Genomic DNA, 21,925 nt, shown 5'->3' on the forward strand with positions numbered 1-21,925 from the left:
GATAATATAAAATAATAAAATATAATCATAAGTTAGAGATATGTACGATTATAATATGCTTATAGTAATTCTATGCTTCGTAAGTTTGTTTGGAAACCCCGAAGTGTGGTTTCGGAAATGCAAAAATCTTGAAGTTGAAAACAGGACATTTAAAATTAAAAAACGGTAATAGAAACAACTATTTAAAGCTTTGGACGACGAAATTATTTATCTTCAAATAAGAAACGAGTATTTAACATTTTAACATATATTCAATCGAAAATATCATTAAACTTAAGTAGTATATAAATAATATAAGTAGCACTTGTATCTCTTCTATGTGCCATTTGACAATTATCATCTGAGGCTGATTCATTTTAATCTTTACATTTACTAAGTAACATTATTTTTCTGATGGATTAGTAAGCCAAATTTGTTTGTAGAATATTATAGAATATTAATGTCCTTTTCAATTTTCTTAACAATCACATTTCCGTTTGGCTTTTTCTAAAATCAAAATTGCCATTCTCAAGATTACCATAACGGTTTCCTCAGATAAATAACATTAAATAAATTAATAAATATCAACCCTCCACCAATTTAAACATAAATAATAGTTTGGATTCAATTTTAAGTAGTGAGTATCATCATATATAGCTTCGATACTAATATACAGCTTCCAATATCAATAAATAAATAAATTGTTATTATAAGATAATATAAATATCCTATCTCGTAACATAGTTGGGCAAGAACTTATGAAAAATAAAAGGTTAAATATTTTAACTCCGATTTAGAGCAAGTCTTCAATACGTAATAGTGAAATGTATTATTAATGTAACCATGCTATGTTATTTTTTTTTTTTTTTAATATAAACCTTGTGATTTCTTTAATCGCAAATATTTTGTCAAAACACAGAGTCAGTCATAATAAGCGAGACTGTCTCAATGAAATTTGGAATACATTTGCGATTCCCTTTTATGTAACGAAAGTATCAGAACAGATATGAGTATCAGGGTAGTATATACATGTTAAGGTATGAATTAAAGCTTTTCTGGCCAACTATATTCGGAGATGGTTATGGTTACTTAAACAGGATTGAATTTAAAAAGCACTTTTATGTGTGATCCTGTTCAATGAAACAAGAAAAGAGGACATTTATATAGTAAGGGCATATGACTGACTTTCTTGTGCGTGATCGAGGTAGTGTTACGACACATCTATGATATAATATAATAAGCCCTCTTTCCACAACCTACTAAATAAAACAAATAAAGAAAAACATAATTCGCGTTACTGCAACCTGAAAATTATATAAATTACTTGTTTCCTTTATTAAATAATTAGTGAAATACATATACATTAAAATTTTTGAGTAATTTCTTATGCAATCGAGATTAGAACTCATTTTTTTCGAAAATTCAATATTTTATGTATATAAGTAGATATGCAAATGCAAATTACATACACTGAATAGCATATTCATACATACCAATATGTAAATAGAACATGCAAATTTGAAATACCACTAACACAGAAACACATATGCACACGTATGCAAAAAATACAATAAATGAAGCGACTAAATATTTCTGAGACAATGCAGCTTCTTATTTCCTTATCAAGAATCCAGTCCTGAATTTTTACCGTAGCCTATATTTTTGAAGTATCATATTTGAAAATACACATATCAGGATCCATTTATGTTTTTATATCGCCGCAAATGACACACACGCATACACGTGGATTTCAAAAAATATAATCGACATTGTCGCTGGCACGTGCAAAAACATTTTGTTTCCCTCGGTTATCTTAAAAGGTATCCACTTTTGAATTTTGAGCCTATGAAGTCATTTCATCAGAAGGAAATTAATAAAATGAAAATATTTGAAGGCATTTGATCAACGTCTATTTTCCATAAAGTTCCTTTAGATGTTATTTTCGGGTTTGTCATACATTGTGGATCAATCACCAGTTAACATGCCGAATTCAGAGTATTCTATCAAATTTTAGCAGTTACTTTTCACCTTTTCGCTTCATAGTAAGTATGATGGTTAAAATCATTGCTTGTTTGATATAATTGTGTTGTGCTGAATTATGTAACTAAGTACCTACTTCGTTTCAGGTCTTCCCGCTGCTCTGGTATCGTCTTGGGCTGCGTGTATGATTATTTACAGTGATTCTCCGTGTTGGGCCCATTACTACAAATTCCCTCATATTTGGATTCTCACTGCACCCATGACCATAGAGTTGTTGGTAAGTTATAATTTTCTAAAATAAACAGGCATGCTCTTGAACTCCATAATAACAATTACCTATAACTTCAGCTTTTGTTTACTAATCACATAATAATACGAACGTCGCTCATAATAATAACATACTTGGTAAGGTACTAATGCTACTGTCTCTGGGTTATACAGAAAACTTTTCAAATTGCTCTCATATGAAAAATCACCTGCGCCACTTGCAAGAAAATAGTGCAGATATAAGAAAACTCATCCAAAGAGTAAACTACCCCTTCTCGATTTTTCTGGAAACAATCTATAATCGCAAATATAGTTTACGAAATATATATAAAATCGTTAAAGCTGTTTTTCAGAAAATATTATTATTTTCATTTTCATCTTCCCTCTCCTCTCCATCAGTAAACTACCTTATCTTTGGGAATAGAAATTAAGTCCCGCCCCTCCTCCATTCTGGATAACCTAAAATTCTCAAGTTTAAAGTTCTATCCATATGCGTGAGCAGTGGCTCAAAGTGTGTGTACATACTTCTGGACGAACAAATGGATATCCAAAATACACTTTTCCCATATTTAGGCGCCATGAAAAGTGCAAATTCGTTCAAATTTCAAATTCGACTTGTGTTGTTTTCAAAACCAAGACTTTATCTTCTTCTATTGTTGCTGAAAGGTAAAAAATGGAAAATGAAGTTACATTATATGAATGGAGGTGTTTAAGATTTAAAAAAGAACCATTATCTAGATGCCTTCATTTTGCCCACAGCTGTACATATGTTATGTAATTGTTCATAAAGAATGAAGGATTATTATTTATTAGAAATTATTTCTGTACATGAAGACAACACATTCAGAGAAACTCTCTGTCTGTATTTCTCGAAACAGAACACGTATGACGAACATAGAAGTTTTTTTCCCAGAAAGAGAAAAATACTACGTCAGGGTATTTTCCCACAATTTGGTAAGTAAAAAACAAAAGTGGCCCAAATAAATAAGAATCATAACCAGGGCATAATTGTGAAATCATAACAATCGAAGTGGGAGGGAGACAACAGTGCTTTAAAATAGAAAGAAAGAAGAAAAAATACTTTTCACACTGAAACGTTCCGACACAGAAAGTTCATATATTTGAACATCCAAAATTATTAAACTATGCAAGGTTAGGGATACTGTTAACAACTGGTTCACTTATTAATGGCATATAAAATTTCATTTTATTTTCAGTTTATGTTTATTACATATGAAATACTGGTCATTTTATTAACTTCTATTAAATGGGAGGAATTTTCTTCAAGAAGTATTAAGTGGATGAATCCTCCATCAGGATTTCGCACTTTCATCATAACCACTATATAAAACATTCTAGCTTCAACCAACAGAAGAAGATTCAGTAAGAAGAACAGATTGGACGACTAAACAATACTGAAGTACTCGGCATTACCACAAGATAGAATAGAGATGGAATCGACATTTAGCAAAGATTGTCAAACGGCAAACTTCAATATTCGCATACAGTACCACAAACTTACCACATTATAATATTTGGTAGAACAAACGGTAGATGGATGTTTTTGCCTTCATCTTTTATTATGAAAACTATAAAAGTATCTTGCAGTTTATAATACAACACATCACAAATAAGTGATTTCCACAAGTCTCTAAGAGTTCTTCAGGGTATAATACAAGGAAACCTCATGTCCGTTGCAGCACAGAAGTTAAGGTTGATGATTAAAATGACCCTGCCCGTAGCAGCACGGAAAAAAGGTGAAGATACTTCTTGCCCGTTGCAGCACAGTGGTATGGTTAAGAGTCTCCTGACCGTTGCAACATGGAAATAGGGTTAGAAGAGTCTCTTCCTCCCATTGCAGCTTGGAGAGAAAGGAGTATATCTTGCCCGTTTCAACTAGAGATATTAGATGAGGAGCGATCAGTTAAAAACTAATTTCTTCTTCCTTGGGACAACTGCTTATATAGCCAACCTTCGGTGTGCTCGTGGAGGCGTGCCGAAGGGAGTAATCTTCGTGTCCCGTCGGTGATGGTGATATCCGTCGTTTACTTACTAGTAATAGTGTTGAAGCACGTCTCTGTTTATCAATATGGGACACATGGTGTTCACTGCCAATATGAAATATATTGCAATATAGTTAAGTTTGTAAAGTAAACAACACAATAACAATACTAGCATATCTATTGGCACTCCAAGAAGGAATTAACTCCCAATGTTTGTACAGATTATTTTATCCATAACTGATTGTAATTTCCCTACTCAATGCCGCTTTTATTATTCAAGACAGGAATTTTATTCAAAGCTTAAATTGTTATTCAAAATAGTATAATAATTGAATCTGCCAGTGTTCAAGTTGTTTTACAATATTACTAATTGTTTAGCAGGAAAGCTGGATTTGTAGAATTCAAAACTGTTCATTTGTTATTGAGTACAATTCTTAACTCCTGTTTTAAATTAACTGTGCTACCGAATTAATGTGACAACTTGATGTGATATCCTCTTCCATTTATATATGCATAAATAAATATTGTCATTCATGATAATTGGAGAACCAAATTATCCATTTTACATTAATTCATTTAACAAATAACTGTCCATTGCTTATTCATTATTGATGGAATCGCAATGACTTCATTAGACTTAGTAAATATCTATTTATTTATTAATATTTATTTATTTATTCACACAACACAGAGGCAAAACTTTTCATCATATTTTGACAATGCTTAGTATTGAACTGCAACGAATGAATTAGTTGTTGGATCTTTGAGTACGTTCCAGTCGTTTCTCTGCACTGTGCACAAGAGATGGTAGAAATAGTTTTCAGTGTCAGGGCCGTGCCGTGGAAAATCAGCGCCCGGGGCGAGAGTATATGACGGCGCCCCCTTAAATATAGAAATACTTTTACATCATAGCTAGACATTTGTCTATAAATGATTACTAAAAATGTTGAGACAAGTATAACGAGTAATAAACAAAGTTCACCTATTGTATATAATAATTCCTCTCTTTTTCATTTTAAGGTAAATCTATTTTTCTTGGTGAATGTTGTGAGGATTCTAGTAACAAAATTAAGAGCCAATAATACGTTGGAAACTGAACAGATTCGGTAGGTAACGTAATTTTTAAAATCTATTATTAATTGTGTATTCTATTTTATGTCTAATGATGAAGAGGGAACTTCAGAACTAGTTGCTGACTTACTTTCTCTCTTCCAGAATACTTTTCTGTACAGTAAAGAAAATATAACACTGTATGTCTTCATTCTGCTAATATGGCGCGTCTCTTCCTGAAATTGAGAAACTTTCATGTACCATGGACAGTGGCCAACATCTTCGTCCTGACGTGGCGATCTCGTCCGTGAACTCTAACCTCTTCGGCCCTCTTTTTCCTTCCACTGTTATTTCTATCATTTTCCTTCTCAGACAGTGTTCCAACCTGTTTCTCTTTCTCTTTTTAATTATATTAAATTTTGTCCTTTGTTTTCCTACTACTCCTAACACTTTCTCATTACTCTTTCCTTCGACCCAGCTAATTATCTTCACTCTTCTCTACAGCCACATTCCCACATATCGAAAACCTTTAATCAGATTTCGGCCTTTGAGCATAATGGGCCACGTTTCTGTTTCACAGATTACAATACTCTACAGCAAACTTTTATGAGTTTTATTTATTTTTCTTAATTCTTTCCTTAAAGACTCACAAAATATATTTTCTTTATAAGTCCTTGCTTATCCATTCTTATCATTGCTTATACAGGGTAGTCCAAAAGTAGGTATACAGTCTCTTATGATTGACTTATGGCATTTTACATAATTTACTTACTGTTATCCAGACAAGTTTAACTTAGGCTAGTTTATTATTTGCTTTTAATTTCTTTCACTTATACGCTAAAGTCAAAATAGACCGAACTAAATAACCTGATCATTATCTTAATAAACTGTCACACTTAATCAATGCAGGGTTATATACCTACTTTTGGACCACCCTGTACTACATGTTTGCGCTTTATGTTTTCACTAGAACCAGATAGGAAGCCACTTGAATCGTTAGCTACATAAATAAAAATCAGAAACAAACATTTATACATTTAGATTTATCTTTAGTTCGTTCTTGTGTATTTTATAACTTAAAATAGAGATCTTCACGTTAAAAAGAAATGTATTTTCTTTTAATATACACAAGTCACTTGAATATACAAATACAGAGGATTATTATTGTATAACATAATTAGTATTTAATAGTATTATTAATAAATAATTTATGAGTAAGCAAGTTATTAGAGTATTTAATAATGTTATTAATAAATCATCTATGATTGAGAATGTGATTAGAACATTTACCGGTATTATTAATAAATAATTTATGTGACGCAATTGTACGAAAAAGTACGCAAAAGTACGCAATTGTAATATTTAATGGTATTTTTAATAAATCATTTATGAGTAATGAAGCTACATCCAGAAATTCAATATTATAAGTAAATTTATAACATGTGTGGTAGGTTAAATATCATAAACGAGCTTTTAAAATACAAGAAACGAATGCGGATAATGAAACCATTGCACAATCATAAATAAAAATGTAGTGCAAGTCAGCTTTTCTATCGCAGTTATGCATTTAAATACTGTTAGCATACAGACTGTCAAAACTTTTAATCTATTTTTTTCCTAGAGACAGACATATAGATGTAGAGTCCATGACCATGTGTTGAAATGATTACTTACAGTTAAATCAATTCGTTAGAAATTATATTTAATGGCCATGTGGTAATCATTGATAAAAATAAATGACTGTTTATTGTAAATTGTTCATTTACAGGAAAGCAGTTAAAGCGACAGCAGTATTATTCCCGCTGTTAGGGATTCCCAATTTCTTGTTTCCGGTAAATCCACACGATGATGGAACATTCGAGGCAGCATATCTTCTAACAAATTCTGTGCTTCAATCATCACAGGTAATATTAGAGTTCCAAGAGTTATTTTATTTTAGTGCTGGCATTATAAATAAAAGTTTAGACAATTATATCTTTAAAATATTTTTGATGGTAAAACCATGCCTTGTAAACTTCTCTTCTTTCCTAACAATGATGATTTCAAGGCACAACAATGATGATGATGACATCCTCCTAAAAGTTGTTAATTTCAGTTACAATTATCGATTAAATTCTTTTGATTTTGTAGTAGTATATATAAAGCAATGCATGAGTGCAATGAATGTTGACATGTCAGGAAGAAATACGAAAATGAACATAAAGGAGTAGAGTAGAACTAGAAATAATTAGGACACTAACAGCAGGATTTCCAAAACATTTAACTGAACAGAAACATATTCATTGTTTTCCACATAAAATTTTATACAAATTGGGTACATAAACAGAAAGGGCACGAATCACTGTATATCCGTACATAAAGCCCTTCTCTTAACACACTGACAGAGGAAATTTAGACCAATCTTGGGATAAAAGCGCAAGAAACTGTAAGGTAAAAAATAATTCAACATATCTCGTGTATTCTTTAATTCTATACATAGTTATTTTGTAAATAAAATTGGAAAAGTTCCTCGAACTAGTAAAATTGAGAACAGTGAAGAAATAGTTAAGTAGATTATACAACAACAAAACTAGAAGACAGAATACGCTTTCATATTACTACTCTGCTTTCGTAAAATGTCTTTTGTCAACATTTATCCAGTAAATTATTTAAACCAACTATTTATTTATCCATAAATTCTACCTGTATATAATTGATTTGTGATTAATAATATGTCATATGCTTAAAAGCTAAGAATAATGTGTATACTCACTTAGTCACTTGTTTTAGGTATAAAACTACATTAGTCTCAAAAACCAATGATGATATATATTAATAAAAAGTTAAAAACAATTTAATTTTGTACGTTTCAATACATTTTGTGCTAAATTGTTTTTCTATTGAAGAAAAATTCAATAAAAATGACACAGTGAGTCAAAATTATGTTATCATTCTAATGGTTGAAGTTTACCATTCACCAAATGTGATAAAGAATTTACAGGATGGCCTCAACATCTTCACCATCATGATCAACACATAAAGTACCGAGCGAAGTAGCTCAAGTGGTAGAGCGTTGGCTTCGCATTCGGGAGCTCGTGGGTTCGATTTCCGCTGCCGACCATCCTGACTGAGGTTTTTCCAGGGTTTTCCTCAGTCCTACCAGGCAAATGCCGGGATGGTACCTGCTAAACAGGCCCTGGCCAATACCTTCCCAAATCCTTTCCATTGTTATTGTTGTTGTTGTTGTTAGATATCCAGAATAAAATGGCCTCTGAGCTGTATCTGGTGATTGTTGAAAAAAAAAGCATCTAGTACTAGCATTTGAAGCTCGTGGATGATGTCACATCCCCTTCCGGTATTCAGATCATTGATACCGCGAATTTTCCTGGAACACATTCCTCCTTTACCATATCCCGTAAGTCTATAACTAGAAGTCACAGGGTGCCAAATCTGGGGATTTTGGAGGTTAGCGCAATGGTCTACCACGACCAATCCATTGACTGGGAAATGTATTGTCGAGATGGGAACAAACAGTAAGGGTATAATGGTGTCGTCCACCATCTTGTTGAAAATACTCTGCAAATCGGATTTGTAGTGGTAGTTCATCAATGGCGTACTGCTGCAGCATCGTTAAGCACACGTCTGACGTCACTGTGGAGGTGTCAAAAAAAAGTAGGGCCCAATTACTAAAGCGTTGGTCACAACGCACCAAACATTCCCCTTCCGCTCACGTACGTTCGGACTTCCGAAAACCTGAGAATTTTAAATGCTTCAAAAAGTCATGTTTTGGTTGGCAAATCCACAGGTGTGAAAAATAGCTTCATCGCTGAATGCCATTATATTAAAAATGTCTGCATTTCAGCTAAAATCTGAAAGCATTCCACTCTAACACGTTTATGTGTCATTATGAGAGTTTGGATGACTGAGATGTGGTATGGTCATATGATGTTTCAAGATAGGGCACACTGTTTTTTGTCCCTGTTTCAAGACTGCACCGTCTACTAACTTCGAGGGACTCTGCGACAGGGCTTATTGCAGAACAGCAATGTTCAATTCACATCTTTCTGGTCTTTGGCGTCCTGCATTTTCTCAATAGTTGTTCACTACCGAGTCAGTTTCCACAAACTTTTGATAAATGCGGTAAACTGTTAAACGGGTTGGAAGATCACAAGAAAATCGCTGCTGAAACATTCAACGGACTATAGTCGTTGAATCATACACTTTCATCAATCCACTGTTAACCGGTCAGCCAATCTATAAAGCCAAGAAAAATATGGTGAGTGAAGTGAAAGAGGTTAACAAATCAAGCTAATGAGTGAAAAAAGTTTGATATAATATATGTTTGGTGTTTCCTTAATAAATATTTACACCATTTGAATGGTAACGTAATTTTAACTCACCTGTATCATCGACGTCATTTTCCAATTACATCAACCTTCTAATTGTCTGGGTTTGGTTTGCTTTTTTAAGTTCACAGAACAAGTAAATACAGAGTCCGCCAGAAAAAATGTATAGGCTGTTTAAGAAAACAAACTATATATCATATTTCTTAATTACATTTAATTATTGTCCAAACATGTGTTACAAACCTTCAAGTAAGCATATGTTTACATTAGATGTTGAAAATGTTGGCCGTTGGCGGCCAAACACCTAACAGAACGACGAACGGTCGCTGCAGCTACAGCGAATTTCTCATCTTCCCGATCTTACTTTGTGAATATCCCAAAGCGTTCCCTGTGCGGTGCCTGAAACTTGTCAACAAGGCGTTTGATTGCTAGGTGGATTGGTGGTTCACTACCATACTCCTCTCTCCACTGACGCTGCACTTCGATAGCATTCCCAAACCTGATAAAACACTTCAAAATGTACTTACGCTGCTCGGATGTTAAGCGTGCATCTGCCATTTTCTTATATCACTAACCGTACTGACAGTACCGACATCTGTTGGTCGAAAAAACATACTACAACATACTTAAATTTCAGAACAATTGTCATTAATAGAGCATGACAAAGAGTGTATACATTTTTTTTTGGCGGGCTCTGTATACAGTTTATAAAAATACAGTATATGCAAATAAATATACAATATATAAAAATAAATTAGGAATAAACTTATGTTATGCCTACGTACTTGACAATAATTATTTCTACTTAATTTAATCATATAACCTTCAATTCAATAAGAGTTTTGCCTTATCATTTTGCATTGATCTATAAATTAATTTTAAATTATATTGCTCCTGCAGTTGAAGCGGATATTACTTAATTAGAACCGTTGCGATTATAAAAATGAGGGCCATTTTCCTTAAAGCGTAAACATATCTGATATATAAAAAATACGACTATGTTGCAGTACAAGCATGATCTCCGTCCTATAATTTGACAACTAACCAGCTTGAAATCCGTTAACCTTCTGTCCATGGTAAGTTACTACAAGCTTTCTGCAGTTTTTTGTGAGTATATAACGTGCAACTTGAAATTACATGAATACTCACCGTTCCAGATGCGAAAACGTAATTTAAAGCAATCAATCAAACATGCCACACTTCAACTGCTCCTAATTCACTAACATATAGTAGTATTGTGCAACCAACACGTAATCACCTTCACAGAACTCTACAGAACACAAGTCATGTCACAGAAGTACTTGACAAATGTGTTTCAGCAATGCTATGAGTTCAAGAAAAATGGCCCTCCTATATTAAAATGCTACAGTTCATAAACGACATTTGTTTTAATTAAAAATTAACTTTTTTTTTCAGGGAATATCAGTTTCATTTCTGTATTGTTTCCTGAACGCTGAAGTACGCCTTGCAGTGAGGAAGAAGTATTACAGAATAGCTGCCAGGTTTCGAACTCAGGGCACGAAGGCGCTTCGTCGGAAGTCCACTCGATCCACTTCTCTCTTCGTGTCTGGCTCCGATTTGTGGAACAAGCCTCCGCATGAAACACCCATGTGACGACACCAGTGTGGTGGCGGGGAAACCCAGCCCGAGATCATAAGCATTGAAGTAGACACTTTCTATGGACCAGAGAAAATGAACAATAAACATTTGAATACTCACATGTGAACAACAGGGCTCAAGAGCCTAATTGAGCAAACGTTGTTTCTAGTGTTTAGCTGGAGTGGAAAGTGGACAACGTGGTTTCTCTTGTTATCTTTCAAGTGAACTTTTAGTTTTAAACTTCTTTGTTCTGTGAGAATTTTCTTCTTTTCTAAACTAGACGAAACTAAACTCACATAAGCCATCCATGTTAATGTTATTGACGCAATTAATTAAAACTCAGAAGTTTTTCATACTTCACGCAAATTATGCTATTTCATAATAGTTGGAAGCAAGTGTGCAATGTTTCTCTCCCCTTAAATGTACTTTTGTCAATAACTTCAGAATGTATAAAGCAATTCCTGTGAGCAACATTATGTACACAGAAAAAAAAAAATTCTCTAATTCAGTGGCGACTTGTGGTAACATGATCAAAAAAATACAATTTTATCAAAAATATTTGTAGAATTTCTTCTGGAAGTGCAACTTCTGTATCAAAGATGAGTAATTGGAAATCAGATCAGTTTCCTTTCCTTAGTCTGTAGCGACAATACTGCAATTTTTATTGATGACTTCCTTCAAGATCCGCCACTGCTCTAATTGTTTTATTTCCACCGTTATTTAGGAAAGAACATCGTAGAAAGGATGAGAGTCTTTTATATGGTTTACTGGAGATAAAATAATCAAATTCAATGAGCCTTGCTTTTTCATGCAGTTTCTTATGTTAATATTTTAAAACGAATTAATGAACTGCACTTCCTGTTTTGGTGATACAGTATATTCAAAATTATTTCAATCGTCTATGTTTTCGATTCTTTTAATCTTACATTAGAGAATGGGCTTTAAAAGCTCACAATTAAGGTTTCAGAAAGACAATTGAATCATAATGCAATATAAATGTAAAGCTTATTTGTTTATTTATTGCGATCCGTGAATCATTATATTGCATATACATTTGCAGGAATAGATACTCTTTTTTTCTTTCTTAAAACCACTAATGGGTTGAATTAATGCTGCAGCCATCAGCTATGTCAGCTATTACACTATATATTGTTATAAGGTATAAAATTGTTTTAAACAAATTGATAAACACTATGGTTTATAAAACAATATGGCGCAGACATGTTGTCCGAAAACGCCCGTGTTAAACTAATTGTTATACACTGTAAACATTGTAAAAAGTAAGATTATGGTTGTCAGAATTGTCCACACTCGTTTAAAATTTGTTTCACACTAAAAAGAGCTATAAAAAACATTTGTACAAAATTAAAATTGTATTAATCTGGAGCTCGAGATGGACTGTCCAATATCGGCGCCATTTAATCTCAAAAATTTTTTCGAATAGATACTCATGTCTAATAAGGAACTTTTGTTATTTATATATTTCATTGTTATGTAGATTCTTAATTGAAGTAACAGTAAATAATAGATTTGCCATTTTAACATTTTTTAATACTTCAGAGAGAAGCGAACACGAGAAATGTAAATTTGCATTTGTCACCACTGTTTGTACATTATTCTTATATAAGTGTGTATGTGCAAAAGTTCTAAAATATTTCTGTTTCATGTGTAAGTACAAATACAAGGTTGTAAATAAGAACTGTTAACATTATGAATGAATTATCATAAAATTTTCTTCGTTCTAAATATAGTACAAGGTTTGAAATCTACGAACAGTACATTTTTTCCAGTCTTTAAGTACTCTTTAAGTATTATTATACAGGGCGTTTCGAAACAATACCGACAACGTTTGGGAGATGATTCTTGACAACAAGATAAGACAGAAAGTACAGACCAATCTGGGTGCACAAATGCTTCCTTTCGGAGTTATAGGCTGTCGAAAACATGAAAAAAAAAATGAACTTTAAAAGCCCATAGTTCCAATTCTATGGGACTTACCGTAGTCGGGTCAACACTTTACTTAGGAACTAGTACATGTCCTATCCAAATATCCATGATTAAGAATCCTGTGGTACTTCCGCAACAATTTTTTATAGAAGTAGTTGGTCCTAAGTACTTCAAATTATATCCCCGTAGCCAAACTCCATCTATAAAAATTATTTCGTGAGTACCTTAGGATTCTGGAACATATATTAGTTCCTAAGTGAAGTCGTGACCCGACTATAGTAGGTCCCACATTATTGGAGCTATGGACCTTTAAAGTTAATCTTTTCATGTTGTCAGCAGCCTATAATTCCGAAAGGAAGCATTTGTGCACCCAGGTTGATCTACACTCTTTGTCTTATCTTGGTGTTAGGAATCACGTCCCAAACGTCGATGTTGTTTTGAAACACCCTGTATACTTTATCCATTGTCTGAATGTTTATCAAAGGAATCCTATCCTAAGGAAAAAATCTGAAACATCTATCTTTGTCATTCTATTCTAAACTCAGCGGCGTATTTCCATACAAGAATTAGAGCATCGGGTAAAGTTTATTTGTTACCGATGCGACTTCCCTTACGAGCCGCCGCTGATTTAAGTAAAAGTATGAAATTATAAAAGGAGAGCGCAAATATATAATAGATACCAGTATATATATATTCCTCATCTTCTACTACTCGCCCTACAGTAAATAAAAGCTCAAGCTTTTAGATAGTGGTTGGAGGGATGAAATCATCTTTATATTATATTTTAAAGGTATTATTCATTTCTACTTGTTTAAGCTAATTTTTTTTTTAAATATTTTCAGAACTAGAATACTCTATGAATGGCGTTCATTCTAGCTTTGGAACTTCTTAGCCTTAATTCAAAAATAAAATCTGACCAAAGAAAATAACTTTTAATAAATAATAATAGATAATGTGTCTGATGAAGGCAGTGATACATTGCTGAAACTGTGACATTATTATTCATTAAAAGTGATTTGCTTCCGTCATATTTTATTACGCTATACTCTAGTTTTAACTGAATATTTTTTAAATTCTTTATACACACCATCTCGATACGCGTACAATTTCAAATTTTGACTGAAATAATTTTGTCTCGACCTATTTTTTCTTATTCGCTTTAATCTAAAACTTCATGGAAGTCAGGTCAAATTAAAGGCAGAACAACACAATTCGTTCTGTGAAGTTATGCATTTCACACAGAGGATGGATGTAACAAAGAAATATTTATAATTGATCTGTGATACACTGCATCTCAGCGCCAGATATTTCATGGTTAGAGTAAGAATATTTGTTACTGATACAAGTGAAGTATAAGTTAAGAGCTTATACAGACGTGCTCAAATTTTAGAATCACGCTCGAAAAATGCGAAGTTGATGTTGCAGTCCTAATTTCGGAGCTCTAGATCATATAATTTAACGGTTAAACCACCAACATAGGATCCTTCATCTGTTGACTGTACAGTTGAAGAGGTGATATCACCGTTGATCAGCAGATGGCATTAGTGGAGGGGAGAGAGTTCTGGAAGTGATATTTCAGTTGTAGACAGTTATTGTGGTTTCTATCAAAAAGTTACAAACTGAAGTATTGTGGTTGCAGTCCTAAGCAGTTACGACATTCAAAGCGTTCAACAGTTCGAATGGGCCAGTTTAAAGTGATCGTGACGTGTTTTGTGTATTAATCTTTTATTCTGTGAAGTTCTGTAATCGCGGCACAATGGGAAAGCCAGAGACCTTTCTCCGCGTAAAGTGCAAACACTTCTGGAGGATGGAAGATATATGTATATACAACAACAAATTGCTAGTCGAGCTGGGGTAGGGCAAAAATCTGTGAGTAAAATCTCCGTTGCAATGAGCTAGAAGCAAATGTATCAGCAAAATAGGGTTGAGCAGTGTGGGTGAAAACCAAAGCTATCGCTAAGAGGTATCAGAAAACTGACAAGATTGGCTCTGGGAAATAGAAACGCAACTTCTAGACTTTATCATAAAAATGGTTGAGTATGGTGTAGATATTTCGCATGAAAATATTCGAAGGATTCTTTGTGCTGAGGGAATAAAAGCACACAGGCCAAGAAAGCAAAATTTACTTCAATCATGTCAAATAAGTGCCTCAAATGGGCACGAGGCCTAAAACATTGAAATGCTGATGATTGGAGAATAGTGTGTTTCAGTGATAAATCATGTGTCTTCTTGTCTGATGAATGTTCACAACATGTGCGACGTCGACCTGGGAAGGAATTCAAGTTGGAATGTTTTGCATACAATGCCTCCAACAAACCGTGAAGCATCCTACTTCAGTCATGGTCGGGATATGTCTGTCTGTCTTTGGGCCTGGGAAACTGTATATAAAAGAGGGAACAATGAAGCACGACCAAAACCTACAAGTTGTTCAAAAAGAACTGCTTCCCCAGACTGCAGTCTGGTTCGAAGACGCATACTTCATCTTTACGCATGATGAAGCCCCATGCCACCGGGGCAAAATTATGACACAATTCTTCGAGAACAACGAAATTAGTGTTCTTTCGTGGCCAGGCACTAGTCCTGATATGAACCCGATTGAAAACTTTTGGAGATTCATGAAGGAAAAGCTAAAGCAGAAGCATATTACAAAGAAGCATCAATTGATCGAGGAGATCAACAATTTGTGGTATTATGATGCTTAATTGAATTCAAAATGTACTAAACTCGTACATAGTATGCCACAAAGGATAAAAGACTTAATAAAGAATAACGGGTTTCATATGAAGTATTAATCTTTGTGTGAGAGATCGTTTTCTTGTAAGTTTCCCCATTTCCCCATACAGCTATCTATGGGGCAACTTGGTACTTAAAAATAAAAAAAAAAAAACCTTAAACAACCAATTCAAATTAATTTAACTAACTTCCGTTTATGGCTAAGAGTATATGACTTTTCATGAAGTGGTTAAATGGTCAGAAAGTTTTGAACAAGACAAATTTAAAAAGCAAAACTTCGATCAACGTAAATATTATTAAAAAGAGCTACTAATGTAATTATGTAGTCAAATAAAACTGTATTTTCATCTAATTTGGTGTCATTAAAGTGTATGCTCGATATACGTATATGAATTATAAGAACAAAGAAATCTTACCATGTGTAATGAATGTAGTGGGTCCTTCCTCCAGAAATAAGCTAATTATAATTATTATATGAACTGCGCACTAAATCCTGAAAGAGGACCTCGCCATATATAAGGTTTAAGTTAATACCTGTTGAAAACAGCACTTCTATTGACTCATTTGCAGCTAATCTCGTCAATACGTCGCCTATGCTCGTTGTAGATGTTATACTTTCATCGTATCCTTCTTAAACATACTTATCCTTGGTTCGTTCTCCCAGCTTTGTTTGGCCCCGTGCCTACGAGTAAGTCCAACCAATATTGCACTTATTCGGGGAAGTGGTTACGCACTCAATGCAAAATACGGGTAAAAGAACGGTAAAAATATAACATTATTCCTCCAAAATTAGGAGCTATAAATAATTCTGTACATATGTAAGATGGTGAAATGTGAAATTACACAACTTTACTCTCCAGTGTGTAAAGCCTTAATCTATAAACATTAAGTCAAATCAAACATTTGCTTAACGACATTGTTTATTCGTTGTAAATAAACACATTCAACTTCAAACAACACTAATACTTCTGTTAATGGTACCAGATCTGGAAGCGTTTAGTACAATCACTGATCTCTCTTCAAAATTTACAGTTTTAAAGAAATTTTATGGGGCCTATAAACAGAATAGTCATAGGCTGTAGTGTCGAGCTAAAGCGTCACTACGTGTTATAATTTAATTTTTTTTTTTTTTCACAGTTTCATGTTTGTTTGTATAAAATAGGTTAAGTTATTTACATATTTCTTATTGAGCAAATGGATAACACAGTCTCGCCCATATTCTAAATCTGGAGGCAAAATTCCAAAAGATAAATATTGTGGCTCAAAACTAAATGTTGGCAGATAAATCTTCAGTACTGAACCGTAAGAAGAAAAAATACATTTTTATTTAATAAAAATCAGTCATCAAGTAATAATATAGTGTAAGATGTTTCAGCTACTTTCCTGCTGAAACTATGGAGACTGTGGCGCCACCACTCAAGGAAGTTGGGTACTACGAACTACTGAAAGCAAAATACAATCAAATCATTCAGAGCGCGTGAGTCTGATAGGATTTGCCAATGGTACACTTAGCTACTGCCAGTAGCAGACGCAGTTAGTTACAATTCTAGCCGGTAGTGTCGCGGTCACTTTCGTTACATTGTGGGAACGACTTGAATTTCCATTAGGAATATAGGGAGTGGTTCATCAGGGTAGTCAGTGAAATCAGTAGATTGAAACTTCATAGTTGAAAAATTAAAAGACCTTATTTTAGGAGTTCGGCGGTGATCCCCTAGTGTGGTGTTCAGAAGGGGGTGGAGGATAAGTGAAAATTTCACACTTTACACATACATTTTCATACTCATCAGCAAATGCATACACATACATACACACATCCAGAAATATCCTCCACACTTTTATTCTACTTATTTTTTCACTTTCCCCAAATTTTTCACCCTGACCATCTGGGTAACAGTGCCCACTTAATATTTGTTACTTAAAAACAGTAATTTTTTCGTTCACATTATCACCATATACAACAGTTAACAACTTACAAAACGATAGAAATCTAACATTGACGCTGTTTCTTTCGAGCTGAAACAATTTTCTCTTAAAAGTAATTCAGCTGCTTCTTCAGCCTGCTCCAGTAATTTTCTGCTCTCTTCTTCCAGGGCCCTAATTTCCTTCCTAGTGGTGTTAATTTTATCTAGCTTCTCCTCTTTCTCCTTGTGAAAGCTTTCTTTCGTCGCGAGGATCATCATACCTTTGGACACTACTACTTTATCAACTCCACCATATTGAGAGACAACTGAATGAACACATCATTGGGCTATAAGAGATTCTTCACGAAGATTTCAACAACACATTCTTTGTTTACAGAGAATCCTCTTTTGATGTCTGCATTGGTATCAAGCATAAACAAAATCTTCATGTCAAATTTCAAAAACATAGCATTGTCTGCACCTAAACTTTAAAAGAAATCCAATCTTTGCTCTTTTCCATTCAAAATCTCGATTTTAGCTGGAATTCCTTACTTTCACAAATTTTAAGGTAAAGCCTTTCTATTACAAGTGAACCCTTCTGGCGCTGCTGTCGATGTGTGTTACCCGTACCTCCATCAAAAAAGAAGAAACAAGTTGCTGTGACCGAGATCTTTCAATAGTTGGATGCGGACAGCAGTGCCACAGTAAATTATTTCACGGACTTCACTGTGCAGTCTTCGTTAGCCATTCTAAATAGTCTACGATCTTCTTTTCTGAAGACCAGACAACTGAATGCCAAATTGGCAATTACAAGGTCCAATTGGCCGAGGTCATTCACTTTTTTCCCTAAAGCAAAGGGAGGGTTTCCTCCGTAAAAGGCTGGTGGGGGTGGAGCCAAAGTATGTTTCGCATATTTTCCGAAGGAACACCTGAAATAGACAGGCTCTAACACTTTTATTTATTTATTTGATTTGCTTCTGAGGGAGAAATCCAGGATTTAGGACTTAGATTTCTGGGCTTTCGGCATCTAAGGCCATTTAGCCCGTCACGATTTGAGGGATGACGTTCCTCGGCGAGCACACAATCCGGGGAAAAGGAAGGAAGGAACCGGCCTGGAACCTATAAGTTAGGTACCGCCTCGACATTTGCCTAGTGTGAATGAGGAAAACCCAGGAAAACCTCATTCGGGGTGGCTGGCCTGAAAAAGCGTGTTACACTTTTTCGACCAAGTGACCCCACCGGGACAGGGAGAAATCCAGTTCGTAAGCTATAATCACTCGACAATTGCTCAATACTGACTTAAGCATAACTGATGGTGCCAAACATATTGCTTTCTTTATTATTTTATTACGTACAGGACATTGATTAGTTTTTCAAATATAGCACTCCAGAAGTCCATGCAATAACGTTTCAAGGAAATTATGTTTATGTCTTTCAAACCTTTACATGCTTATCTTGCTCCAAATCCAGTGTCAGTATCTCTTACTGGTAATAAGCTAGCTTTGGTTTTCACATCCACTGGGAGCATCTGTCCAGAATTTTTAACAGCTTTCACAACTTCTCCCTTCAAAAATCGCTTGCCAATATTTCAAAGTATTGAATACATTTCAATGTACAGTCCGCAGCAAAAAACCTGCAACATGAGCATGTAAGTTTATTGTGAAACGACGAAGTTGTTTGCTCCAAAATAAGTGTGTAGAGTAGGACGCCGAGGTTTCTCCTGGCGTGATTCGTGTCACTTAGACATTATGTTGATTCCCTAGACTGTTAGGCATAGTTTCACAATAAACTTACATGCTCATGTTGCAGGTTTTTTGCTCCGGATTGTACAAGAATGGCATCAAAGGTTTGTCCGTCTAAAAGAAAATCAAAAAAAGATTGTAATTCAACAGCCACCGACTGACGAAACGGTAATTTACCAGGAAGTAAATCATCTTTCACACAAGAGCTCAAAACGGAGAAGCTACTGTGTCAGGTGGGTTAGCTGAAACAAACTCAATATTTTTTTTTTCAAATAGGGTATCATATATAATGCTCTTTCAATTACATTTATATTCTCAACCCATCTGATTGAACACATTTTCAGAGGAAACAATGATGAACCTGTTACAGAGGTATACTGTGATCGTCTAGATAGGAAATCTTGGAAATAATACAAAGCCTTCAAAAACTCGTTAATTTTCCACGCAGAAAAGTTGTGTACTGTTTTGTAGCCACCGTTCACTACCCGCATCTGTTACAATTTTGCTCTCTTTATTTAATCTGATGATTCCATTGATCGTTTCACTTAAGAACTTGATGTTAATATGTGGACCATCAGTTGCAATTTGCAATATACATTTTTGCCCTCTTTATTTAATCTGATGATTCCATTGATCGTTTCACTTAAGAACTTGATGTTAATATGTGGACCATCAGTTACAATTTGCAATATACATTTTTGCCCTCTTTATTTAATCTGATGATTCCATTGATCGTTTCACTTAAGAACTTGATGTTAATATGTGGACCATCAGTTGCAATTTGCAATATACATTTTTGCCCTCTTTATTTAATCTGATGATTCCATTGATCGTTTCACTTAAGAACTTGATGTTAATATGTGGACCATCAGTTGCAATTTGCAATATACATTTTTGCCCTCTTTATTTAATCTGATGATTCCATTGATCGTTTCACTTAAGAACTTGATGTTAATATGTGGACCATCAGTTGCAATTTGCAATATACATTTTTGCCCTCTTTATTTAATCTGATGATTCCATTGATCGTTTCACTTAAGAACTTGATGTTAATATGTGGACCATCAGTTGCAATTTGCAATATACATTTTGCTAAGAGACCTAATTGAAGAATACCTTCATGGAAAGCTTTCAACAGATTAGAACAACTTGAACGGCTCAAAATTACTGATGTTAAGTAACAAATTGATATTTCCTGAATTGAAGTATTCCAGCACCGAACGAGAATATCAATTTGCCCCATTACACTCACCTTATTCAAACTTTAACAGATAAACAAAAGTACGGTATGTGTCAAAATTACATTATTGTCATCTGTGAGTTTATTTCTCCTCAAAAAAATTAACATACACACTACATACATACATACACTATTAGCGTGATGAGTTAGCACGTATGCGTAATGTAAGTGTTCAAAGTGTGCACCGCCTCGCTGTAGACAGTTCATATCATTCACGCATAACATATCGTAAAACAAAGGTTGCTGGAGACTCCTGCAAAAGGAGATGATTTACTCACGTAATGTAGGCGCAATTCTTGGTGGATCTTCACACTTGAACACACTTTCCTTTAACATCCCCATCTTACTAAACTCCTCTCGGAATTGCTCTGCCACCGTTTTCAAACTCGGTCCACCTTCACTACCGCTTCCGTATGAGCGGAAATAATGCTCAGTTGATGCTATGAATACTTTTCCTCCGTCAAGAGACCAATTTCCAACAACTGCAAAACACAACTTCCTTTTCACTACTGCAAACACGTGTAGCTCGAGCTATGCCCCGTCGACAAACGGAACCACGTGTTCGAGATGCGCGAGTTTGAGTACTGTTTATTTTGGCGCATACCGTACTTACAAGTACGCACTTCTTTACTTAAGAATCTTGAAAAAAAATAAATAAATAAATAAATAAAAAAAATACAAAATTTACCGTGTACGAACGTTTGTCTTCTTGCCTGTGAAATTTCTGTTCTATTATACTGTCAGGGAACATCAAAGGGAATAAAACACTGTCTCTGGCACAACTTCGTGCTGAAGAATGCGACATAATCTTATTTATTGCCCACATGACTTCTGTTTTTAATATAACTTCTGAAGTGGCAAATGAACTTAAATCAGAAGAAATCTGAGTAGGCACTACATCAACTTTCAAAGATCCTGGTTTTGAAATATCTTGCTCTTTTTCTGACAAAGAACATATAATTTATGACGCTGGTATTCCGTAAGTTCATTACGGTAATCTTCTATTGTAAATAGAACGCTACCACCGAAGCAAGCTTTGAACACTCGACTACACATGAAAAAGGATTGCCGCCAAAACTTTCCCATTTGTGCCGGAGCAAGGTATATAAAATAACAGATAGCCTCAGTCTGTGTATAGCACTCTGATTGGCTACCTGTC

At 34.4% G+C, this 21,925-nt stretch overlaps 1 protein-coding gene across 1 annotated transcript in view; it reads left to right on the plus strand.

The window, feature by feature from the left end:
- LOC145667934 (corticotropin-releasing factor receptor 1-like) overlaps positions 1-12,967 on the plus strand; it is a 618,250-nt gene extending 605,283 nt beyond the window's left edge. The window contains exons 7-10 of the mRNA XM_081735358.1: positions 2,106-2,236; positions 5,250-5,335; positions 7,048-7,183; positions 11,021-12,967. Of these exons, the coding sequence (XP_081591484.1) occupies positions 2,106-2,236; positions 5,250-5,335; positions 7,048-7,183; positions 11,021-11,218 (551 nt within the window). The 3' untranslated portion in view covers positions 11,219-12,967. The remainder of the gene's footprint in view (positions 1-2,105; positions 2,237-5,249; positions 5,336-7,047; positions 7,184-11,020) is intronic.
- The last annotated feature ends 8,958 nt before the right edge of the window (positions 12,968-21,925 follow it).

Source organism: Thermobia domestica, chromosome 13 (assembly GCF_964235325.1).
Source record: "Thermobia domestica chromosome 13, izTheDome1.hap1.1, whole genome shotgun sequence".
Classification (NCBI taxonomy): domain Eukaryota; kingdom Metazoa; phylum Arthropoda; class Insecta; order Zygentoma; family Lepismatidae; genus Thermobia; species Thermobia domestica.